This window comes from Arvicanthis niloticus, chromosome 26 (assembly GCF_011762505.2).
Source record: "Arvicanthis niloticus isolate mArvNil1 chromosome 26, mArvNil1.pat.X, whole genome shotgun sequence".
Lineage (NCBI taxonomy): Eukaryota > Metazoa > Chordata > Mammalia > Rodentia > Muridae > Arvicanthis > Arvicanthis niloticus.
In genome coordinates this window covers 25,218,789-25,240,570 of record NC_133434.1, presented here as the reverse complement: position 1 = coordinate 25,240,570, position 21,782 = coordinate 25,218,789, and the positions used below count along the sequence as shown (strand labels likewise).

At 45.7% G+C, this 21,782-nt stretch overlaps 1 protein-coding gene across 4 annotated transcripts in view; it reads left to right on the top strand.

Annotated features, from left to right (window-relative positions):
• The window catches only part of Acsbg1 (acyl-CoA synthetase bubblegum family member 1), a 55,996-nt gene that overhangs the window by 2,450 nt on the left and 31,764 nt on the right, over window positions 1-21,782 (top strand). Inside the window, exons 1-3 of one of the 4 annotated variants that reach the window (XM_076925258.1) lie at window positions 15,986-16,119; window positions 18,787-18,885; window positions 19,884-19,984. In XM_076925258.1, the coding sequence (XP_076781373.1) occupies window positions 16,070-16,119; window positions 18,787-18,885; window positions 19,884-19,984 (250 nt within the window). In that variant the 5' untranslated portion in view covers window positions 15,986-16,069. Of the gene's footprint in view, window positions 1-15,985; window positions 16,120-18,786; window positions 18,886-19,883; window positions 19,985-21,782 lie in introns of those variants that run through there. The other 3 variants (XM_076925256.1, XM_076925259.1, XM_076925257.1) reach the window with 3 other exon arrangements.

Sequence of the window (21,782 nt, the reverse complement as noted above, 5' to 3'; positions counted from 1 at the left end):
TGCCCTACTTGTGATGGACAGGCCTAGGGCATCCAGAGAGGTTGAAGAAACAGATAGTTGCATCCTTTCATCCTTGGAAGGTTCTCGAGCCATTCATAGTGGGTGGGTGATATGTGGGAAATAAGGAACAGATATGGTGGTAATCACAAGGACATGAGGTAGCTGGAGAGGTGTGGCAGAAGATTGGTCTGTAGAATTGCTGCCTCCAAACTACTCCCTCTGCACCCCCTGCACCTTCGAATTACCTGCTACTCTCCTAGCTCTGCCTGAAAAAAGCCAGTGTGGAGAGGAGCCCCTGAGAGGCCATCATGAAAGACAGTCCAGGAGGCTGCAGCAAGCTAGGCAAGAAAGGTGGTTCTCTCAGATCAAGCTTGCCGAGGATGGCAGGGAGAGATCATTCCATTTCAGGGACATGCTATCCTTAGAGGAACAGTCAGCATGGAATGTTATCACAAGGTACAAGTGTCCTCGGTATGAGAACACTCAGGGCCTTCCAGCTCTTCCCAACTCCCACTGCCTACTTTGCGAAGTACGGAAGTGTGTCTTGTCTTTTCTTTTCTTAATGCTTGGATATCTCTATTGTTTTCTTGTTTTATAACATGTTCATTTACTCAAAATCATGTATTGTTGATTACTTAGGAATTGCACTAAACACTACAGACTATCATAGGCTACAAAGTAAGCCTCTGCCTTAAGGAGTTTACATACATGCCTAGAAGAAAGACATTAATAAACAATTATGTAATTAGTCATTAAACTTCCAGTTTAATGATACCAAAAAGTAATTTTAAAATGTGACAAAAAATGCTGATGTGTATATGTGTAAGTGTGGTGAGTGTGTGTGTGTGTGAGTGTATGTGTGTATGCATGTGTGTATATGTATGTGTGAGTTTATGTGTGAGTGTTTGTGTATGTATGTATGTATGTGTGTGTGAGTGTGTGAGTATATGTGTGTGTGAGTGTGTAAGAGTGTGTATATGTGTGTGAGTGTGTGTGTGAGTGTGTGTGAGTGTGTGTGAGTGTGTGAGTGTGTATGAGCGTATATGAGTGTTTGTGTGTGAGTGTGTGTTAGTATATATGTGTGTGAGTATGTGTGAGTGTGTGTGTGTGTGTGTGTGTGTGAGTGTGTGTGTGAGTGTATGTGTGTGTTGTAGTAGGTATTAGTTTGGCTTTCATGAGGACATGGGTTCTGTACCTAGTGCCAAAGGGGGTGGGGTGAAGACACTGATGAGAGCTCAGCCAGAAAAGTTGCTTGTCACCAAGCCTGACAATAATTAAAGTTCAATCCCCAGAACCTAAATGGTAGAAAAAGAGAACCAATTACTGCAAGCTGACCTCTGACCTCCGCATGCACATTCCCCAAACACACAAATAATTTCTTTTTTAATGTAGTAAAGAAAAGAAAGGAAAAAATACCCAGGGCCAGGGAATTATACACCCTTCCTGGTAAAGATGTCAACTGTTATGTTATGTTTATTTTACCACAATAAATATGTGTTTTAATGTTGGTAATTAAAAAAAAATAGAGGTAATGGGATAGAGAGCCAACTTAGTCTTGGGAATTAAAGAAGACTTGAAAATCTGAGCTCTGAAAGAGAGGCAGAATCTCATTAGGCGCACGTGTTCTACGGAAGGGTAGGAAGGCCTTTGGTGTTCGAGGCCGTGGGAATGGCAGATTACGAAAGCAATCTGGATGTCTTCAGACTAATCCAGGCCAACTCTGGGTCCTTGTTGGTTCTCTGGGTTGTTAGCCAAACTGATTCAAAGTCAGGTGCCGGGGACCAAAGTTAATCACTGTGCCCCTAGGCAAGCTCTGAACAACAAATACCTTCCCAGGTTAATGGGTTCTCTCTGGTCTTACCCATTCTGTTATAACAGAATCAATCTATTCTAACCCCAACACCTCCAGGGAAGGGGAATTTACTAGCTAATGTGTTATCTCTGTAAGAACAGTGGTGGTAGGAGAAAGTTCTGTTTCACACTGAGTCCTTTAAGACACCCCTGTGGTGCAGAAAGAATGGAAGGGCCAGACAATGAGTAGGGGCCTCTGGGGCCACTTATGAACTCAAAGCAGCTGGGATTACCTGCACAAGACTGGACCTATCAACATTCAGTCGTAGATGAAGGGGGGTGGTGTTCATGGCCTGATCCCTCTTCCAGGTGCTAGTGGCAGCTGATGGCAGCTGTGGGATTGGAAGTCATTGTGTGTAGTGGTACAGCCACTAATGAGTTGTACATGCTGCAATGGCTGCTCCACAACCTGTTAACACAGCCCTGCTTAAACACAGTGGGACACACACACACAATCATGATAGTGTGGGGCTGGAGAGATGGCTCAGTGGTTAAGAGCATGTACTGATCTTTCAGAGGTCTCGAGTTCATTTCCCTGCACCCTGTGTAACTCTGCCTCCTGGGGGATCCTATACTTCTGGCCACCCTAACATACATATAATTAACAATAAAAAAATTTTTAAATGACAGTGGGAGGGCATTTGTTGAGAAGAGAGTCTTGGGGTAAAGGATGAGGATAAGATAGGGAAGGTGGTGAGTGTTACCAGAATGTTACATACATACATACATACATACATACATACAATGTAAATACATATAAGATTGCCAAGGGATACAGTAATTTAAAAATTAAGTTAATAGTCTCCTGGATTGCTGGCTATGGCTTCTTGACAAAAGCATGTGTGGAAAACACTTGGGAGCAGAGTGCCGGGAAACTATAAAGGTTACGATCACAGAAGAGACATCTAGGCCTTGCTCCCTGAATTCCTACTTCCAGAATGTCCACCTGAAGAGCTGAGTGGGCGGGTGGGGTTTTATCAATGGGGGAAATGTCAATGTCTCATATGGTGAAACATACTGACTTCAAGGTGCACAGCATGCGATCAACAACCCAAGTGGAATATAGAACACGTTCATCATCCCAGGAAAGTTCTTCCTGCCTACCCACTTCTCTGCCTGTTCTTGAACATCATATGTGTAAGCCAACCCAAACAGAACATACCCTTCTGTGCTTGGCTCGTGTGCCTTATGCCTGAGATGTCATTTGTGTCATTAAGTGTTTCAGCAGTACATTCTTTATTCTTTGTGTGTGCCAAAATGTGTTTCTTCTTTATTCTGTCAAGGGTCATTTGAGTTTCCTGTTTTATTTGGTGTATGTCACACTACCACCATCCTGAACTGCTGCCACCTTCTTCAGAACAAGTGTGATTGTACTCGGGGGCTGCTTGGTAATACAGGATCCCCTTCCTGTCCCGGGGTCCTTAATCACAGCCATAAAACCACATCCTCCCAAAAATGTCATATTTACAAGTTGCCTGTGATTAGGATGTGGATAATCTGAGAGACATTTTGATTACTGTAGTGGCCTTGGCTGGAGACCTTAGTTCTTTGCCAATGGTTCACTCGATGAGTGTCCTCAAGCATGATGGCTGGTCACCAGGGCTACTAGAGAGTCATCTGAGAATCCACATGTCTGGAGGCTGTGCTGGGAAGACGCGGTCTGCTGAGAAGTTACCCTCTGGGACTCCTCATCATATGTCTTTCTGTGGGCTTTCCCTGTATGATGTTACCATCATGCAGGTGAGGGAGGTAGACCTCTGACACAATGAGTCAGGGATCCCAAGTCACATATTTAGAGAGTCAGGTAGAAACTATTTCTTTTTCTGACCTAGCCTTGAAAGCTAGGCATTGGGCTACTCCTTATTAAGGGGTGTGGGTGGGATTAATCAGACTTCACCTACTGATGGAACAGTGTTCAGAATTTACAAGATGGCCAGGCATGGTGGCTCACGCTTATAACCCAAGCACTCAGGAAACTGAGGCATGAGGGTTGTGAGCTCAAACCAGGATGGGATAGTGAGGGAGACCCTATCTCACAAGAGTTCTCAGACTAGCTTTTAATCTATTATAGCAGGTTTTGTGACAAATCCTCTTATCCTATTTGTAGGAAAATGCCATTCTTTTACCTTCCTTTTAAAGGTGAAGAGGATTCTGATGTTAATCCAAATATTCACTCTAACCATACTGACATCTGTGGTCTATGGTTTCCTGTAGCCAATGGCCAGTCACTTCTGCCCTTGTTCCTTTTATGTAATGCGTCTTTTCTCCCTGTCCTCTATTCCCTTTAAACTACTGGCCCTTTGGTTTTTTGTTTGAGTTTGTTTTTGTTTTAAGGGATTTGACCTTAATAGGTTTGAGTGTGATTTTTCTTTCCCTTTTGTTAAAGCCCAGCTGAGTCTCAGTGACATGGAAATTCTAGATTTAGTGTGTAATTTGTAGGTTAATTTTTTTTAACCAAACTTAAAAAATATAGACATGGTTTCTTCAAATATGTCTCTATGTCCCATTCTTCTTTTCTTCCTCTCAGGAATTCCAGTGTGGGAGGATTATATTGGAGCATTAAATGTGTGTGTATTATAAATGTATGTTAAACTATTTAATAGCTCACTATAAATCTCTTTATTTTTATTTATTTTAAAATCTTTTATTTTATAAAAGTATGGCTTCACTGAAATACAGTCACGTATGTAAAATTGACTTGGTTAAAGCGTATAGTTTGTTTGGTGGTACATTCACAGGGATGTGGAACCATAACCATAACAGATTTTGGAAGATTGTTTTCACGTGCACTCATAAGCCCTTTGACACCTTTAATCTGAGGAAGCCACTAATTCGCCTCTGCAGAGACATTCTGTTGAGATGAGCTATTGTCATTTTCCCTCTAACGTGAAAGTGTTAATGCTTTCACAATTCACTGATGATAGAACATTTATTATCATCTCCTTCCCTTTGTACTCGGGACAGATTTGAGACGGGCTCTCTCTGAGTCACCCAAGCTGGCCTTGAACGCAAGCAGTTCTCTTGCCATAGCCTCCTAACTACCAGGATTAAAGGTGCAGAAGTTTTTCATTCCTTCTATGGCTCAATGATATTTCTTTATATGTTACAACTTGTTTACCCCTCCCCCCAATCCTCCGATGGACTATTATAAATATTTATGCCTAAGTTTGGGTGTCTAATTTTGTTTCTCCTGGGTATATTCCTATGAGGGAGTTGCTAGGTCAGATGAAATTCAATACACAACCTTTAAATTTCTTATTTTCCTTTTTGTGACAGGGTGTCACTATGGACTCTTGGCTAGCCTAGACGTTTCTATATAGACCAGGCTGTCCTCAAGAGGCCTGCCTACCTCAGCCTCCCAAGTTTTGGGGTTAAAGAGTTCATCCCATACCCAGCTCAACACATACTCTTGAGAAGCAGAAGGACTGTTCCAGAGAAGCTGGCGTCTGAGTAGGCAAAGGCCTCCAGTGGTTCCGCAGCCTGGCCTGCACACCTGTGCTTTTGTTACGCAGCCCTGGCAGGCATAAGCTGTTACCTCCTGTGGCCTTGAATTGGGTGTCCCAATGGCTGAAGATGTTGAGTAACCAGTAAAGATTTTGTCAATGTTTATATCTTCTTCAGAGAGAAGTCTTTTCAGTTCTCCTTTGTTTAATGTTTGTTGTGTTTATTTTTTAATTTTTTTAAAAATTGGATATTTTATTTACATTTCAGATGTTATCCCCTTTCCCCATTTTCTCTCCACCCAGGAACCACCTATCCCATACCCCCTCCTCCTGTTTCTATGAGGATGTGCCCCCCACCCACCAACCCACTCCTACATCCCCACCCTCGAATTCCCCCATACTCGGGAATCGAGCCTTCATGGGACAAAGGACCTCCTCTCCCACCTATGTCCAACAAGGCCATTCTCCCCTACATATACAGCTGGAGCCATGGGTCCCTCCCTATGTGCTCCCAGGCTGGTGGTTTAGACCCTGGGAGCTTTGGTTGGTTGGTATTGTTGCTCTCCCCATGGGGCTGCAAACCCCTTCAGCTCCTTCAGTCTTCTCTCTCACTCCTCCATTGGAAACCCTATGATCAGTTCAATAGTTAGTTGTGATGTCAGACTCTGGCAGACCTCTAAGGAGACAACTATATCAGGTTCTTGTCAGCATGTACTTCCTGGCATCTGCATCAGAGTGTACCTTTGGTGACTGCACATGGGATAGATACCTAGGTGGAACAGTCTCCAGACAACCCCTCCTTCAGTTTCTGTCCCACACTTTGTCTCCATATTTGCTCCCATGAGTATTTTGTTACTCCATCTAAGAAGGACCGAAGCACCCACACTTTGGTCTTCTTTCTTCATGAGCTTCATGTGGTCTGTGAGTTGTATCTTGAATATTTCGAGCTTTTGGGCTAATATCCAATTATCAGTGAGTGCATACCATGTGTGTTCTTTTGTGATTGGGTTACCACATTCAGGATGATGTTTTCTAGTTCCATCCATTTGCCTAAGAATTTCACAAATTCATTGTTTTTAAAAGCTGAGTAATACTCCATTGTGTAAATGTACCACATTTTCTGTATCCCTTCCTCTGTTGAAGAACATCTGGGTTTTTTCCAGCTTCTGGCTATTGTAAATAAGGCTGCTATGAACATAGTGAAGCATATGTCCTTGTTATATGTTGGAGCATCTTTTGGGTGTATGCCCAGGAGTGGTAAAGCTATGTCCTCAGGTAATGCTATGTCCAATTTTCTGAGGAACCGCCAGACTGATTTCCAGAGTGGTTGTACCAGCTTGCAATCCCACAAACAATGGAGGAGTGTTCTTTCTCCATATCCTCACCAGCATCTGTTGTCACCTGAGTTTTTGATCTTAGCCATTCTGATTGGTGTGAGGTGGAATCTCAGGGTTGTTTTGATTTGCATTTCCCTGATGACTAAGGATGTTGAACATTTCTTTAGGTGCTTCTCAGCCATTCACGTTTCCTCAGTTGAGAATTCTTTGTTTAGCTCTGTACCCCATTTTTAATAGGGTTATTTGGTTGTCTGGAGTCTAATTTCTTGAGTTCTTTGTATATATTGGATATTAGCCCTCTATCAGATGTAGGATTGGTAAAGATCTTTTCCCAATCTGTTGGTTGCTGTTTTGTCCTATTGACAATGTCCTTTGTCTTACAGAAGCCTTGCAATTTTATGAGGTCCCATTTGTCAATTCTTCATCTTAGAGCATAAGCCATTGGTGTTCTGTTCAGGAACTTTTCCTCTGTGCCTGGGTATTCAAGGGTCTTCCCCACCTTCTCTTCTATTAGTTTCAGTGTATCTGGTTTTATGTGAAGGTCCTTTATCCACTTGGACTTGAGCTTTGTACAAGGAGATAAGAATGGATCAATTTATATTCTTCTACATGCTAACCTCCAGTTGAACCAGCACCATTTGTTGAAAATGCTGTCCTTTTTCCACTGGACAGTTGTAGCTTCTTTGTCAAAGATCAAGTGACCATAGGTGTGTGGGTTCATTTCTAGATCTTCAGTTCTATTCCCTTGATCTTCCTGCCTGTCTCTGTACCAGTACCATGCAGTTTTTATCACTATTGCTCTGTAGTACAGTTTGAGGTCAGGGATGGTGATTCCCCCAGAAGTTCTTTTATTGTTGAGAATAGATCTCGCTATCCTGGGTTTTTTGTTATTCCAAAAGAATTTGCAAATTGCTCTTTCTATCTCTATGAAGAATTGATTTGGAATTTTGATGGGGATTGCATTGAATCTGTAGATTGCTTTTGGCAAGATGACCATTTTTACTATATTAATCCTGCCAATCCATGAGCATGGGAGATCTTTCCATCTTCTGAGATCTTCGATTTCTTTCTTCAGAGAATTGAAGTACTTGTCATACAGATCTTTCACTTGCTTGGTTAGATTCACACCAAAATATTTTAATTATTTGTGACTATTGTGAAGGTTGTCATTTCTCTAATTTCTTTCTCAGCCTGTTTATCCTTTGAGTAGAGGAAGGCTACTGATTTGTTTGAGTTAATTTTATATACAGCCACTTTGCTGAAGTTGTTTATCAGGTTTAGGAGTTCTCTGGTGGAGGTTTTGGAGTCATTTAAGTATACTATCAGATTATCTGCAAATAGTGATATTTTGACTTCTTCCTTTCCTATTTGTATCCCTTTGACTTCCTTTTGTTGTCTAATTGCTCTGGCTAGGACTTCCAGTACTATATTGAATAGGTAGGGAGAGAGTGGGCAGCCTTGTCTAGTCCCTGATTTTAGTGGAATTGCTTCAAGTTTCTCTCCATTTAATCTGATGTTGGTTACTGGTTTGCTGTATATTGCTTTTACTGTGTTTAGCTACGGTCCTTGAATTCCTGATCTTTCCAAGACTTTTACCATGTTTGTTTTGTTTATTATCGAGCGGCAACAGTTACTTTTTGTTGTTTTTGGTTTGGTTTCGTTTCTGTCTGTAGCCCTGGCTGTCCTGAAACTCACTGTGTAGATCAAGCCGGCTTTGAACTCACACAGATCCACCTGCCTCTTCTGCCTCCCAAGTGCTAGGATTAAAGGCATGTAGCACCATCAGCCCTGGCAAGGGTTCTTTACATATTCTAAAGACGAGTCTCTTTACCACATATCTAATTTGGAGAATATTTTTTCTTATTTTCCTGGGTTAACTTTTTCAGGTTCTTGATAGTGTCCTTTAAAGTCAAAGAGTTTTAATTTTGAGTATATCTAATTTACCTGCTTTTTCTTTTGTTACTTATATTTTGGTGACAAGTGTAAGAAACCTTTGCTTAATTCTCCGTTATAAGATTTACTGCTTTCAATGTTTTTATAGCTTTAACTTATTTTTAACTTTTGCAATAAATAATTGAGTTCACATTGAATAATTAGATCAAATAATTTATATTACTTTGTTCCATCTTGAGTTGATTTTTTTTGTGGTTGGCTTCTTTCTTTCTCAGCTGCCTCAGCTTGTTGGAAAGATCCTTATTTCTCTGTTAGGTTGTCTTCTTATCTTAGTGAAAATCAGTTCACTGGAAACTCACAATAATCTTAAATTAATTTCTGGGTTTCACTCAACTGCACTTGTCCGTGTGTCTGCCCTGTGCTACCTTTACATCATAGTTTTGATTACAGAGGGCATTCAAAATTTGGAATCAGAAAATGTAAATCCTCCAACTTTGTTCTATTGTGGGTCTTAAATTTTCTTTTTTTAAAAACATCATTATTATCATTATTATTATTAATTATGTGTGTAGATATTTTGACTGCGTATATGTATGCAGGTGTGTGCCTGGTGCCCATGGAGGTCAGAAGACAGCACTGGATCTCCTGGAACCGGAGTTACAGTTGTGAGCTCCCATATGGGTGCTGGGAATTGAACTTGGTCCTTTGGAAGAGCCACCAGTGCTCTTTAATTGCTGAGTCATCTCTCCAGTTCCTAGCTCTTTTCAATTTCTGCAAGGATACCACTTGGGATTGATTATATTAACTTTTGGCCAATATTAAATCAACCTCTCTCTCTGTCTTTGTCTGTCTGTCTCTCTGTCTTTCTCTGTCTCTCTGTCTTTCTCTGTCTCTGTCTCTGTCTCTGTCTCTCTCTCTCTCTCTCTCTCTCTCTGTCTGTCTCCTTTTATGAATTTTGGAACCAGGGTCTCACAATGTATCCCAGGCTGGCCTCTCCATCTTGCCAAAGCCTGAGTGCTGGACTCCAACTCCATGCCATCATGAAGGCTGCAACAAGGTTTTCTCATTCTTAAGGCATCTATTTAGTTCTTCAACTTCTCCCGGTAATGTTTTGCCCTACTGAATTTAAAGTTTCTTTTCTCTCTATGGATTGAATACTTTCTATTATTTGTCTTCAAGTTCACTAACACTTTTTTTCCATTAGAATCTAAGGCCATCTGGTGAACCCTTCACTTCAGAGATTGCACTGTGTTTCTTTGTGGAGACTTCCTCCCTGGGGGCTGGGGAGAAGGCTCAGTCAGGGAGGAGCTTTACTGTGCAAGGAGAGGACCTAAAAAGAGCTCTCCAGTGCCCATGCAAATCTGGGTGAGTGTGGCAGTCCTCTTGACATCTTAGCATTCAGGGGGTAGAAAGAGGGAATACTGGGACAAGCTGGCTAGCTAGACTCACCCAATTGGTGAGCCGTGGGTTCAAGTAAGAGACCCTAGCTCAACTGCTAAGATAGAGTGTGATGGGAGAAGACACCCAGCGTCAATCTCTGACCTCCACATGCACCCACATAGGCATCCACCAACACACACTCAAGTGCACATATACCCAGACAGACAGACAGACGATAGACAGACAGAGAGAAAGAGAGAGAGAGAGAGAGAGAGAGAGAGAGAGAGAGAGAGAGAATGGTGATATTTCCCCCGCCCCTTTAATTCTCGAGTCTTAATAAGTGCTTTAAAGCCCTGGTGGTATCTTCACTTCCATGTCTGGAAGAGAGGAATGAGAAAACCTTGTTGCAGCCTTCATGATGGCATGGACTTGGAGTCCAGCGCTCGGGCTTTGGCAGGATGGAGAGGCCAGCCTGGGATACATTGTGAGACCAAAACAAACAGGGTTTGTTTCTATTTCTGATTCTGCCTTTCCCTCTTGGTTGTGTATATTTTCCAATATATAGTTATTCTTGGATGGATGGCTGATACCATGCGCCGTGCATCGAAAGGACTATGACTGTTAGTTTGAAGGATTTACACACACATTAGACTAGTGCCTCAGCTATGCTAAGCTAAGCTATGCATGTATGCTTTTCCCAGTCAGTTGTTTCTAGGAAATCCCACATTGCTAAGACATACAGAATGGAGTTGGGGTCTCAGAGCTGGGCACAGGGGCAGGGATGACCCAGCATGCACAAGTGAATGACTCAACTTTATTCAAGTCCCAACACCAGGAAACAAAATAAAAATTAAAAAAAAAAAAAAAAAAAAAAGAGTGCTGGAGAGATGGCTCAGTGGTTAAGAGCACTGACTGCACTTCCAGAGGTCCTGAGTTCAAATCCCAGCAACCGTATGGTGGCTCACAACCATCTGTAATGAGATCTGATGCCCTCTTCTGGTGTGTCTGAAGACAGCTACAGTGTACTCATAATAAATAAATACATACATACATACATACATACATACATCTAAAAAAAAAAAAAGAAAAAGAAAAACCAAAAACAAAACAAAAAACCCACCATGAACTCTGGAGTCTGCTCACCTGGGTGCCAGGTGTCCCTGTCACTAGCTGCGAGGCCTTCCACAATTTATCTCAATGCATTCCCATATCCTTACAAAATGGAAGTCATGCTGAGTTAAGACAGCCAAATGAACCAGTCCCATAATGCAACTGGAACATTACCTGGTATATACCAGTACCTCAGAAATGCCAGAGTTGGAGTCCCTGCTGCTGCCCAAAGGCACAGCTCTGCCCACAGCAGAGCCCCTTGCTTGCCAAGGTCTGAGAAGTACAGACTGTGGTTGTGGGTCACTTCTTTTCTCTTTTCTTTGATTGGTGTGTACCCCAGGTCAGGGACCAAACCTGAGACCCAGCATCAGCACACAGCTGGTGCACTGATGGAAGGCTTCCTTCCACAGAGAGGCTCATCTAGATCTGGAGGAACAGGCAGCACCCGTTCCTCCTCTCATCCCCCTGGGAGACAAGCAGAGAATCATCTTTCATCTGCTTGGTCCAGCCCACCCATGAACCTCTCTGTAGATGGGAGAGCCAAGGCCCTGAGACACAAAGGAGCACGAATTCAGAGTCACACATTCGGTACTTCAGTGGAGAGTGGCTGATTGTCAAGTCATCTTTGGGCTAGAATTATGTCAACGTTGAGCCTCACACGGCCTCTCCTATGGTCATTGGGCCCACCAAGTGTATCTGTCATGGATGCCACATGCAGCTAATAAGCCTGAAACCCTACGTGTGATGCCTGGAGCCCATCTGATAGAACCAACAATGCCTGCAAGTTGTTCTTTAACTTCCACATGTGTAAACACATGCCCATGTGTGCATGTGCATGCGTGCACACACAAACACACACACACAAAGAAAGAAACAAAGAAACAAAGAAAGAAAGAAAAAGATGGGAAGGAAGGAAAGAAGGAAGGAAGAAAGGAAGGAAGGAAGGAAGGAAGGAAGGAAGGAAGGAAGGAAGAAAAAAGAGAATTTTGGGGTTAAAAAAGGCAGCTTCATTAGGATTTTAGAACTGGAGTTCTGACCCTTCTTATTATTCACAGCATCTGTCTTAACACTGGATATCTAATATGAAGTCAGGAATCAATACTGATCATGAGAGTGCCCATTCTCTACTGGCCCTTTTGTCCCCACTATGTCCCATTTTAGTCACCTGAGCGGCTTGACATGTCCAGAGTGGCTAGTTACAGGCTTGAGCTCTGGAGGCCACCTTGCTGAGTCTGTAACTGAGTGTGCTTCTGTTGTGAGGATGGATGCATCCACACAGTGTAAAACATGGGAAGATTTGCACAATACCCAGTAAGTGCTTAGTGCAGGAAAGCCGCCAGCACATACTGTTCTTATCCCCCATGCTTTCCCCGCCCGCTCAGGCTGAGGATCCTGGCAGTGGGCAAACTTGTAGCCTTATCTCTCATTCTAGCCTTTGTATGATTGGCATATTTATTTCCTTACACAGACAAGGGGATTTAGCTTAACAAATTTGAACACTCAGTCTAGGTACTGCCAGCTGGGTTATAAGTGAACTGGCTAAATGGCTGCCCCACCCAGGGAGACAGGAGCCAGGTCTTAGGGAGGATGAATGCTAGAGGGTGAGGCCTCTCAGTAAACAACGTAATCCTGCTAGGATCCAGTCGGTCAAGGGCCCCCCATGCGTTCCTTCTGGTGGCTCTGGGCGGATGTTACATCATGTATGCCTTACCCTAACCCTTTCCCAGAGACCACATATGCCTGGTCTATCTTCACTTTGGCCCAAGGGCGTACCCCCGAGCTGAAAACTGGATGGTCCACAGCTTCCCCTGCCCTACCCCTCATGCCTCACATAAAGTAATAATCATAGCTTCAACCCTACTCGACGTTCTTTCTTTTCCTTCTCCAGGGCTGTCTCCATGGCATCTCCTCCCGGTAGCCTTGAACACATACATGTTCACCAGCCATTAATTATCTCTAAGACACATCCAGTTTGCTCACCACTGCCCAAATAAGCCCATAGGCCATCTGGCTCCTAGAAGGCATTAAACCAATACTTGAGGTAGGAGAGAGGACCCTCTAGAAGCTGTCAATCACTGGGACAGGGAGAGAGGTTATTTCCAACTCAGAAAATAAGGACTGAGCTAAAATTTGGTTTCCTAGCAATTCCTAGTCCCTAAATGCTAACTGCCATGGACTAGCCAGCCAGATCCAGGAAGAGCTGTGACAGCAGAGGACCCTCTCAGGGTGCTTCTTGGTACAAGTTAGGCTTGGAGAAGAAGGAAGGGAGGAAGGAAGGAAGGAAGGAAGGAAGGAAGGAAGGAAGGAAGGAAAGAAGGAAGGGAGGGAGGGAGGGAGGGAGGGAGGAAGGAAGGAAGGAAGGAAGGAAGGAAGGAAACAAGGAAGGGAGGGAGGGAGGGAGGGAGGGAGGAAGGAAGGAAGGAAGGAAGGAAGGAAGGAAGGAAACAAGGAAGGGAGGGAGGGAGGAAGGAAGGGAGGGAGGGAGGAAGGGAGGGAGGGAGGGAGGGAGGGAGGGAGGGAGGAAGGAAGGAAGGAAGGAAGGAAGGAAGGAAGGAAGGAAGGAAGGAAACAAGGAAGGAAAGAAGGAAGCAAGCTAGCTAGCTAGCTGCTGGAGGAGGCTACATATTTCCCAGGCTCCCCGAACTTCATCAATCTGGAAACCATATCCAGCCATCCAAGAGGGCTGACGGCTGAGGCTACCTTTACCTTCAAGTATAGACATTGTCACTATTAACCCACAGTGTGATGCAGTACTGATACCAACCATTATGCCATTTCTCAGCCAGCATTGGGACATCAGAGGGGGAGGGGTGGAAGCACGACACAGGGCACGGGCTCCATCCTTAGCTCTCCATGTGGAAAGTCTGAAGGCTTTTAGCATGATTGGATTGTCAATAGGGCCTGGGGTCCTGAGGTCCCACAGATTCCAGAAATGGGAAGAGAATTTCTGAGTACAGGAGCCTATGAGTGGACTGAGAAGTGGGGGCTTCTAGGAGGCCCTCAAAATGGTTAATCACCAGGTTTCAGGGTGAAGAGTGAAGTCTGTGGGTGTCCCAAGATGGAGAGCAGGCAGGGGCCACTTGGGAAAAGAAGCTGATAAGGGGTTAAAACTGGATGAAGGCAGAAGGATTTGAAAATGGGGTGCTGGTAGTTTCCTGCCACCCAAGTTGGCAGAGGGCCTTCCCACTATCTCCTACCTCTATTACTATCCCTGTGCCCTGCTTTTGTGGGTAAAATTGGGGTTTAAAGTCTCCCCTTGTGCTGGCTGGGGTGCCTCCAGGCTTCATCTCAGCCTGCGAGTATTTGGGGTTTGGAGTTTAGCTCCCCAGAGATAATTAAAGATGAAGATATGGTTGAATTTCTCAAGGGGAACAAGAAACCGAAAGGGGGGAAGGAAGGACTGGGCTCTCCTGCAGCAGTACTCTTGTTTTAAGAGGCACTAAAGTAGTCGCTGCAGCTGCAACCCTGCCAGTGTTTGGGGCAGTGAGGGGACATTTGAAAGCTGAGGGCAAGGTCCATGGATGAGGGCTCTCTGAGGTAGTGTAGGTAGAATGGATGAGTCTGTGATGCAAGTGCTGGATAAACCTGTGTCCTGGCTCTGTCATCAGAGCCAACTTAAACATGATAGCTCCACTTCCTGCTGACTGTGTCAACAACAGAGCAAGTCTGGAGCTCTCGGGGCCTCCATTCACTCATCTGGAAAATGGGGCTATTAATAACACTGACATTACAAGGTTGAACGGAGGATACAGGAAACCAGCCCAGCCCATGTAACAAGGTATGTGTACATAGGAACCATGAAAACGGAACACCTCTCCAAAAGAAAAAAAGAAAAAAACCAAATTGAACGAACAAATCAATCTTCTGGCCCAACCTAAGAAGCCCCAGGACAGCCTCTCAGGTGTATGGCCCAGTAGCAGAAGCAATTTCTCCAAGGTTCTGTTAGCAATCGCAGCCAACAAGTTGTCTCTAGTACTGCACTAACAGGTCCCTGTTCTGCTTTCCGCCCCACTTATGTAAGAGACACATAGGTGGGCAGCTGGGTCCTGTGCCATGTAGGTCAGAGGTATCTGGGGCCACACCTTGCCAGGAGCCCCAAGGCGGGCTGGGGCGGGTCCCCATTCACGCCCAACCCTTGTGGCTCATCACCCAGAACCTGATTACCGCGGCAGCCAGTTCTCAGATTCACCATGCCTTAGCTGCAGGAGCAGGGGGTACGCAGCCCTGAGCCTGCTGCCACAAGGAAGAGGAAGGTGAGCGGGGAGTTTGGGGCAGAGCCTGCTAGGCAAGTCCTCTACCGTGAGTCTTCTGTGGGGGGTTCTGTGGGATGGGAGTGAGGGCTGGAGAGAATTTTAGAAGCCTCACTGAGACAAGGAGACCAAAATGAAGCTGGGGTATGAGGTCCAGTATACAAGGGAATAGTATTGCAAAGTGTAGACTCAGCCTTCTCTGGGGGCACCCAGCGTGTACCGCTAAGGGCTGGAGAAACCATTCTCCTCTCTTTGGGATTTTTAGGATTGCAGGGTGCACTGAGGTAACACCTCCATTAACAACATTCTCAGTGTTTCTAGAAGCTGGTTTTCCCTTTGCCTCTGAGCAGAGAAAGATGAACACTTCAAGTATCAGAGGGGTACTTGAACCTGACCTTGAGGAACAGTGGTCAGAAGTCTTTGCAAAGCAGGAGTCCTGGAAATCTGATTGATTTGCTCTTGCAGGTGAGCAATTGGCTCTAGGAAATATTGTGCCCAGAGCCTCAAGGCAGCCGCCTCCTGTGAGCGTGTGTTGTTCCCAGATTGAAGGAGTTTAGGAGGCAATAAATTACAGCCAGGTGCCCAGCCCCAGGAGTGATGAGGCATGCCTCAAAGGAAAGCAACTACCCCTCGACCTGCTAGGCCTGGCAGTGACTCACCATGTGTCTCTGTTGCAGGGCTGTCTGGTGGAGTTGGGCCTCTCTGGGGCTGCGGTGGCTTTCCCCAGGGGACGCTGTGACACACCCTCTGAGGTTCTCCCTCTCTCCCGGGTGAGCTCGAGGGGTGCAGCCACCCCACAGGGACCATGCCAGAGGTGCTTCTTCTCAGGTCTGCCAGCTCCATCCTGAGGACCGTGTAAGGAACCAGGGTCCCACACTATCCTCCTGCCTCCAGCCTCATCGCCATCTCCCATGGGACAGTACTTATAATAGTACCTGAGTCTCAGACCTAGATTTGAATCTCTTCCCCCCTACTCACTCAGCCTCCCCACCTTACTGTCCAGGCTTCTCGATTCTCAAGAGATCTGTGACAATCCTCCAGAAATAACGACGACAGATGACTCTGTAATGGATACTTTCCTACCTCATCTCACGGTAGCACAGGTGATGGGTTACAAAACAGTGCAGAGGCACAGGAAAATTGGATCATAGCATACACTTGAAAAGTTAGTTGAACCCTAGCAGACAGACAGACTCCATGCTAGGCTGTTTCAAGAAAACATTTTATTTATTGAGCACCTGTTGCATCACTGCTGAGGGATAACTGGGAAGAATGAATAATAAGACATATAAGAAATGGATCTTACACTTGTGAGGGATTCATACAGACAGCAAGGGTTCTCCTTTACTACGTATGTGTCACACACAATGAGGATGTGGTGATCCAACCAACATTTACTGGGCTACCACAGTGATGACTCATGGCCAGAGAACAGAGGTAGATTGGGACCGATCTAGAGGGTGTTGGGAGAATCAAGGAGGGCTTCCTGGGGGAAGAGTTAAGGAGATTAGGGAGGCTGTGCATCCAGATGCTTCCCACTAGTCTGCTGTGGCAAGCCCTCGAGAGGTGGAATGACAGTTAAGATGGGGGCGGTGAGCAGGCCCTGCCACATCCCACTACCACATCCCACTGCCCTGTATTTGTCAGATCAAGTTGCTCAAATGTACCTTGGTGTTCTCGTTCCCTGAACACCTGGGGAGGTGAACACCTGGGGAGGTGGCAAAGAACCCTGAGTTTGATTTTCTGTGAAAAGTGAACATTGTGCTTGTACAAGAAGGGTGCTGAGTGGGTGAAGGCAGCCAGCCTCCTGCCATCTTGGAATTCTTCCTTTTTGGCATTCAAAACACAGACAGAAGTGAGTCAGCTCAGGTGCTTCTCCCACTGGCCATTGCCCCTTTATTACTTGAGAAGACTTCCTCCTCCTGGAAACATATCGGCTTCCAGCACTGATTCCAGAGAAGTCTAACCTTCCAGAATGACAGGTGTAAGTGACCGGCTCCTTACCTTGTTACTATCTGTAGTGTCATCTCACCTGCTGGGCTCACCACCAGTCACCAGTCCTTCTGGAAAGAGCAGAGAGTCAAAAGGAAAGCCCCACTTTTTTCCTTTGGTGCAGAGATTGAACATGGGGGCCTCACACATGCTAGGTGCATGTTCTGCCACCCCAGGACTCCAAAATGTTTTTTGGAGAGTAGGGTTTTGAGAAAATTATGAGCCATTCCATTTGGGAAATCCCTCTTCTGGTTTAACCTCTAGCTCGAGCACACTTGGCTCTCTTGTCTCCCGTTCTGCTATAAAATTGATGCCTTGCTAGATGTCAACACACACAGATAAACGACAAAATCCAAGCTTCCTCCAGCAGTGACAAAGAAGCCAAGCTGTGTGAGGCTGGAGATTCATGGGCACGACACTTGCTATAATGCAGATGAACCCACTTCTGCTGCTAGCTAGACCCCTGAGTGAGCAAGAAGGACAGTGAATATATCTAACACAGGTGATCATCCCTTGAAGGGCCTAGGCTTCCAAGACCTTCACAAGGGGAGATCAGCAATTTAGCTGGAAATTTGTCTAGAAAATTCCGTTTTGACTTTTTCTTTTAACCCAAATTCTTTAAGGCCAGGACATGAGGGTTGAATATGACCCTCATGGGTCCATTCAACCATATGGGCCAACTGCAAGGGTAAGTGAGGTGTCCTCTTCCACCAATCTTGGAGGAAGAACAGGGTCCACCAAAAGGGAGGGAGAATAGACCTGCTGATTCTTTGGAGAGTTCTCCTGCACTGGGTGCCAGACCTCAGGAAAGGCCTGTTCTGGGAAGACTGGGCTGCCTCTCACTCTGTAACCAGGGCTCTGCTTTCATCAGGATAAGTCACTTAGTCCTCTGGCATCCCCCGGGTGGCTATCTTTTCATTTCCTCTGTTTAGCTTTGTGAAAGCCAGAACCAGTTTGCCCAAATTTAATTAGGAGAGGAACTGCACCTGTGCCTTTAATGGTGGCGACTTAAAAACAGACCTATTGAGAAGTGGTTGTTAAGATGCTGGGAGATTACAAGTAATTCTGTGGTGGCTCTCCAGTCTGTGCTTTCAAAGATAGATCATCTCTGTGCACAGGGTTTGACCCTGTTGTCCAGGTCCCATCTTTGGAGGATACAGCTCTCTGTGGGAGCTCGTGGACTTGTTTGGTAACATTAGTCTTTGTCCTCAAGTGGGGCAGCGCCTACCCAGCTGACTCAGAGAACCACTGTGTTGTGACAGATACTCCCAAGTCAACAAACCCAGACAGCTTAGAAACCTCAGCTTTCTTATCTTTCTATCCTCCCTGGAGCAAGGGTGCACAAGACAGAGCCAATTTGGTTCTCCACTTCTTCACCAGGTTGTCATAGCAACAGGAAGGATGCTCCAGCCCTGTGGTCCAGGCCTTACTCACAGTGTGCACATAGAAAGGACCAACTTAGTCCTCCCCTTCTTCCCCTTCCCATCCCTCTCCCTTTATAACTCCTTTTTGCTTTAAAACATATCTCAGGTTCTTAAGCAGACTGCTGCCAGGTGGGCCTGGGTGTGTTCGAAAACTTAGTTTGAACCTGAAGTACCAGCAAGGAATAAGGCTGAATGTACGAAGCAGGTAATTGGCCTGACTTCCTGGGAAGTGGGTAGGGATGGGGTTAACCCCACCCTGACAAACAAATGGGACTCCCTGGAGCCAGGGTTATACCCTCAGGGCATCTATGACCAGCTTTACAGGTTACTCACTATACACTTGCAGTAGGCTCTGTTTACAAAGCTAAAACAATGTGTCCCTGGTGTTGTACAATCTTGCAGCCCTGTGTAGTTCTGAGAGTGTGTATTGAAATCCCTCTGCTTCTCTACCCAGGCAGGGGTATAGCCAGGTAAACTCTGGGGAGGGCTGATGCTGAGGGGCTGAGGGATGGGGAGGCCTGGATGATGACAGAAATCCAGGAGCTGATCCTTACTCCAAACCACCTAGCCTGGGAGGCCAGAAGGAGCTAAGAACAGACAGCCCCAGGCCTCCCTGACCCATGTCCTCTCTACGGGCAATCCGTCAGCATTGAAAGCAGACGGCATGGAAGAAGGAGCCTTCTAGGATTCCCAGAGTTCTAGAAATGTCCTCTGCTCTACTCTGGGCTCCTTGGCAAGTTCTGGGACTAATAGGTGTGAAGAATGATGTGGTGGGTGCTTCTCGTAACCTTTTTTTTTTTTTTTTTTTTTTTTTATGAGTACACTGTAGCTGTCTTCAGACACCCCAGAAGAGGGCATTGGATCCCGTTACAGATGGTTGTGAGCCACCATGTGGTGGCTGGGAATTGAACTCAGGACCTCTGGAAGAGCAGTCAGTGCTCTTAACTGCTGAGCCATCTCTCCAGCCCTTCTCCTACCCTTAAAGCCTATGCTGTCTTAGAATGGAGGCCCAGAGTCTCTCAAAGTCAGAGCCCAACCCTTTTCTTGTCTGGACACTGACTCAGAGGGAGACATGAACTTGCATAGAGACACACAGCAAATAATAGAACATCAGGACTTGAATTCTTCGAGGGGGGGGGCACTAGAGGAAGCGAGGTAAAGTGCAGGATGTTCTAACCAATACTACTCATCTCCCCCCACCAGCTCCTTAATTGATGGGCAGACACTCTCCAAAGAGCCTCCAAGTCATGGTTTCGAGCTCTCAGCTCCAGAAAAGGCAAGGGCTGCCTCTTTGGATGCTGCAGGTGAGTTTGGATGAATGGAGTATTTCTGGAGGGAGTTGTGGGACTGCTGGGAGCCACTAAGCAGAACTCTGGGGAAGAGTACATGAAATCTTGCTATTTCCACCTTCCAGGAACTCCGTCTAACTCTCCTCTTATGGCTACCACAGCTGCCATTAGGGCCAGGCATGATGGGAGATCAAGGCCAATTCTTTCTTATGTAAGGTTGGGAAGGGGCCAGCAATGGGATGGCGCTAGCAGGCAGGGCCTGAATGCTTGAGCTTTGGAAGGACAGAAAGGGGCCCAGCCAGAAAAACAACACCTTGGGATTTGGACCTAGTCAACTAGGGCAAGGGGCAGGCAGATGGATGCAAGCTAACACAGTTTGTTTTGGAAGCTGGATCATCACGTGCTCTCTCAAGTGACCTTCTCCTCAGATAAGTGTGCCTCAAGGAAGGCAATTATCACTCACCCTGAAAATTTATCTGGACGATAATGTTATCACTACAGCATTTGTTCACTTTTATCAAATGCAGAACAATATGGTAACGAAAGCAGCATTTCAAAATAATAATAAAACAGTAAGCACCCAGCTCAGAGGCTCCCAGCTTCCCACCATCTGTGCTGTCCTTGAGATCTAATGTCCCTGGCCTGAGTCACTTTTCAGGGCTAAGTATTGTGTTGCTGGTCTTTGCAGCAGAGATTTTGTCAGCCGTAGGCTCCTCTTGGAGTAGACAGCCTGCCCAGCAGCCGTCCCACCCTGTGGGCCTGCAAGCAGGAGCTGACTGAGGTTGAGGACAGCTGTGGCTGTGTTTGAAGTGGTGCCTTCCATTTGAGCATGCCTATATTTTTCTCAAGATTAAAGCGTCTACAAGTTTGGGAATGTGGGAAGCAATGTGTGAAACGGGACAAGGCAGGGAAGAAGGAGCCATTTCTAAATCTCTGGACTACAGAGCAATGTTAGATCCAGGGACCAGAGAAAGACGAGGAGGCCCATGGCCTCTGTCTCAAATCCTCTTTCCTTGTACTTCTGCTGAGTCAGAGTGCCTCAAAGACAGCAACAGGGCCCAGGTTTCTCTGCTGTGTCCCAAGTATTATCATAGGCTAGAGGGAAGTCACTGTGTCCACTTTCAGCAGGGAAACTGAGGCACAATAGCTCATTCCTGTGGTCTTTTTTTTTTTTTTTGGTTTTTTTTGAGACAGGGTTTCTCTGTGTAGCCCTGGCTGTCCTGGAACTCACTCTGTAGACCAGGCTGGCCTCGAACTCAGAAATCCACCTGCCTCTGCCTCCCAAGTGCTGGGATTAAAGGCGTGCGCCACCACTGCCCTGCGATTCCCGTAGTCTTAACACTTAGGAGGCTGAGGCAGGATAGTTGCTGTATATCTAATGCCAGCCAGGGATAGATAGCAAGTTCCCAGCTAGCCGTGTCTCTAAATAAATATAAAAGATAATAATAACAATAACAACAACAATAACAACAACAATAATAAACAATTAAAGAAGAATAATGTAGAGGGGTCCTGGACCAGGTCTGGGCACTTCATTCCCAGGTTCCCTCACTGAGTGGACTCACTGTTTTCGGGGAATTGGTTTGCTAGCATCCAGAAAAGGCAAAAGGCAGAGCCTGTGAGGCTCAAGCAGCAATCACTGCCATGTTCCCAGGAGCCCAGGCAATTCACTGACACGTTGTCTTCCCTCCAGTGCCCCCTCCCTGCACGAGCCCAGCTTGCTTGTGCAGAAGTTTAATTGCTTCCTGAGGCACTTGAAGGACAGGTGCCAGAACCATTGGCTTAGGCCAGCAGAAGTGGGTGGTAGCATTGG